This window comes from Triticum dicoccoides, chromosome 1A (assembly GCF_002162155.2).
Source record: "Triticum dicoccoides isolate Atlit2015 ecotype Zavitan chromosome 1A, WEW_v2.0, whole genome shotgun sequence".
NCBI classification, from domain to species: domain Eukaryota; kingdom Viridiplantae; phylum Streptophyta; class Magnoliopsida; order Poales; family Poaceae; genus Triticum; species Triticum dicoccoides.
In genome coordinates this window covers 267345272-267348197 of record NC_041380.1, presented here as the reverse complement: position 1 = coordinate 267348197, position 2926 = coordinate 267345272, and the positions used below count along the sequence as shown (strand labels likewise).

Sequence of the window (2926 nt, the reverse complement as noted above, 5' to 3'; positions counted from 1 at the left end):
AGTCATCTTTTTTCCTTTATGCAAGATTGGGGTTCTTTGAGCGATCCAACTTGATCATTCCATCTACTTGTTCCGTTCAACTTCATCCAACAATGAGTCCTTGCGCTCTTTGTTCTACTATAAATAATTTCACCGCCAAGCTCAACTAGCAAATGAATTACTTGTCAACATAAAGGAAGTGCAAAACATCTCATGGTGAAGTTCCAACAAGCGGACAAGTGTGAAACGAGGGACAAATGGGTATGTTCAAATTGTCCAGACAAACACCCTAATAGCAACAAATTCGTCTGCCACAGCGGTGTACTGTTATAGAGCAGCGACAAGCCAACTCAAGAACTTTGACTGCTCTCAGTTGCCAATCCACATCAAACAATGAGAATCATCATGGAACAAGCAAGCGGAGAAGCAATCCCCCAAGCTATGGCGTGCAAACAAGATGTAGATCAAGCAAGTACGTAATATACAAAATGCACTGAGAAGTAATTGAATCGATTGGGTCAAAGCTCAAAAGACAAACAGCAAGCTGCAGCAGCTCTGCAGTACCAAGGCTGTAGAGGCAAAGAGAACCTTCGGAGGTAAGCAATGTAACTACATAGTTCAACAGAGCACATCATCATTCTTAAGGAAATAGCACAGTATAGCATTTCTGCAAAACTCATGATAGCAACCTACACCGAAAATCTTCTTGACATGAATAAAGACCCAACCCAGACTACTGCTCAGAGAGCAAATCCAACCCATAAGAGCACCATAGATTTGAACTGGTTGTGCAGGCAGATAACCCAAACACCCTAGTAACCACCCTTGAGATCATTGACCACATCGTACGGAATGGGAGTGACGGTCTCGATTGTGGTACCCTCAACCATGAACCCAGGTTTAGGGCCGAGCGGCTGCCTCTTGGTGCTGATGACCTCACCACGTGCCTTGGCTTCCTCCTTGAGCTGGTCATTCTTCACTTTCCTCAGGCGGAACTCCTCCGCACACCTGGATGGCTGCACATGCTCAACACGGACATGGATCCTTTTCCTGATAATGCGGTTTCCAACCTGGACAATGTAAACAGGATTGTGATTGTAAATATATTAGTCCTGAACTTGAGTCTACATGAAATTTTACGATAAAATAGTATGTTCCACTAGAGCACAATACAGCCATATAACCTGAGGTGTAGTTCAAAGAAAACAAAGGGCAAAACATACATATCTTAACACTAACAACAGAATGGATCTTATCAACTTCAGAAAAGAGATAACATGCTAGTATACAGGGCCACAGCAGAATGGATTACTATGATCTTTGTTGGGCAGAAATCCTAGGGGACTGTTTGCTCAGCAAAGCAGTAATCTTCAATATGCCATAATTGTAAATGCACTCAACACTTTATCAGTCTCTAATCACACAACAATCAATAGACGAAACTAATAGAATTGTAAAGCTGGGACAGTCCAAATTTAGTATTCCATGCAATGGAAGCAGCTAAAACCATTTGAGGGAACATGTGTGTACAACAAACACTGAACAACTTCAGCTTCAACCCTCCTCGCCTTAGCTACCATTTGTTCCCATACTGATGACAAAACAACATCTTGGATTACTACAACCATAATGAATCTTCAGAGCATATAAAACATGATAACGTTGGATGACTGCAGCCGCACAAGCATTAACCCACACTATCGCCATTAAATCCTCTGTATGCGACACCTACCAAGCAGGCAGATCTAAGAATGTCAAGCCTTCCAACAAGAGGCTGTAAAAGCCCATTACAGCTACTAAATAAACAGAATCGCACTTGCAAACAACAATCAGTTGAACAAATCCTACAAATGGGAGCCTGCCACGACGGCGGCATCACTGTGAAGCAAGTACCTCAGGGACGCAGATCGACAGAATCTGTGCCAGCACAGCCGCGAGGGAAGAAAACGGGATCGATATATACCTGCTTGTTGATCTCGACGCCGATGGCGCGCTTGGTGACGTTCCACACGCGTCCGGTGCGGCCGTGGTAGAACTTGTGCGGCATACCCTTGTGCACGGCGCCGTTCACCTTGACATCGACGTACTCGCCGACCTTGTAGGTGCGCAGGTAGGTGGTGAGCGGGATGTAACCCTTCTTCCGGAACGGGCGCGCGAACAGGTCGCGCGTCCGCGACCGCAGACCGTGGCCCGCCGGCATCCTGCTCCTCCTGCTTTGCTTCGCGGGGCGGCGGCGGGAGAAGGGTGGTTGGTGTGGGGGGACTAGGGTTTGCGAGGGTTTGGAGATGGTTCTATTTTATAGCTCTGTGGTGGGGGGTCCGAGTGGTGTTGGGCTGAACTTTTTATGACGGAGTTTCGGCCCATTGCAGATGTAGGAGGATGAGACTTTGGTGGAATTGATACCCCTAAATAAATGGTGGAATTAATACTTCTCAAAAAAAATGGTGGAACTGATTATTCTCAAAAAAATGGTGGAATTGATTTTTCAACTCCCTGCAAAATAAAATTAGTGCTCTAGTGTATAAGCTTATTTCCGGCGATGCGCATTCAGTGGGAGGAGACGTTTCCGTCGACGACGAGGTGCCTACGGCGACTTCGTAAATTTCAAGATGATATGTCGGCTCAGTCCTTCGGAGATGCTCATAGAGGTAGGGTATGTGTGTGTGCATTCATATGGGTGGGTGTATGCGCGTGTATATGAGCGCTTGCGTCTGTACGGTGTTCAAAAAAAACACGTGCACTTAAAATCATGGTGAACATAGATTGAATTAAGGTAAAGAAAAGCGTGAGCGGCTGGAAAACATTTTTTGGGTTTCCATATGACAATCCTACGTTATTACTAGTAACTAGTAGAATGCACATGCGTTGCCACGAGCAGTTTAAATTTTTTACTAGTTGCATATATAAACATAATGATCATGTTCTGCTGAAAAGAATATCTGAGGTT

At 45.0% G+C, this 2926-nt stretch overlaps 1 protein-coding gene across 1 annotated transcript; it reads right to left on the bottom strand.

Annotated features, from left to right (window-relative positions):
* Window positions 1–514: 514 nt before the first annotated feature.
* LOC119268300 (60S ribosomal protein L21-1-like) lies at window positions 515–2262 on the bottom strand. Its single transcript, XM_037549890.1, has 2 exons — window positions 1943–2262; window positions 515–1049 (listed from the first exon to the last, which is right to left on the bottom strand). Exons 1-2 carry the CDS (start codon window positions 2177–2179, stop codon window positions 792–794), a joined length of 495 nt encoding a protein of 164 aa, XP_037405787.1. The 5' UTR covers window positions 2180–2262; the 3' UTR covers window positions 515–791.
* Window positions 2263–2926: the final 664 nt, after the last annotated feature.

What these genes read in the sequence shown, in the direction of transcription:
- LOC119268300 (XM_037549890.1), bottom strand. Translation starts at nt 2,179, where the DNA reads ATGCCGGCGGGCCACGGTCTGCGGTCGCGGACGCGCGACCTGTTCGCG. An exon ending in GCGTCGAGATCAACAAGCAG is followed by an intron (nt 1,050 to 1,942) that starts GTATATATCGAT and finishes TACATTGTCCAG; the next exon opens with GTTGGAAACCGCATTATCAG.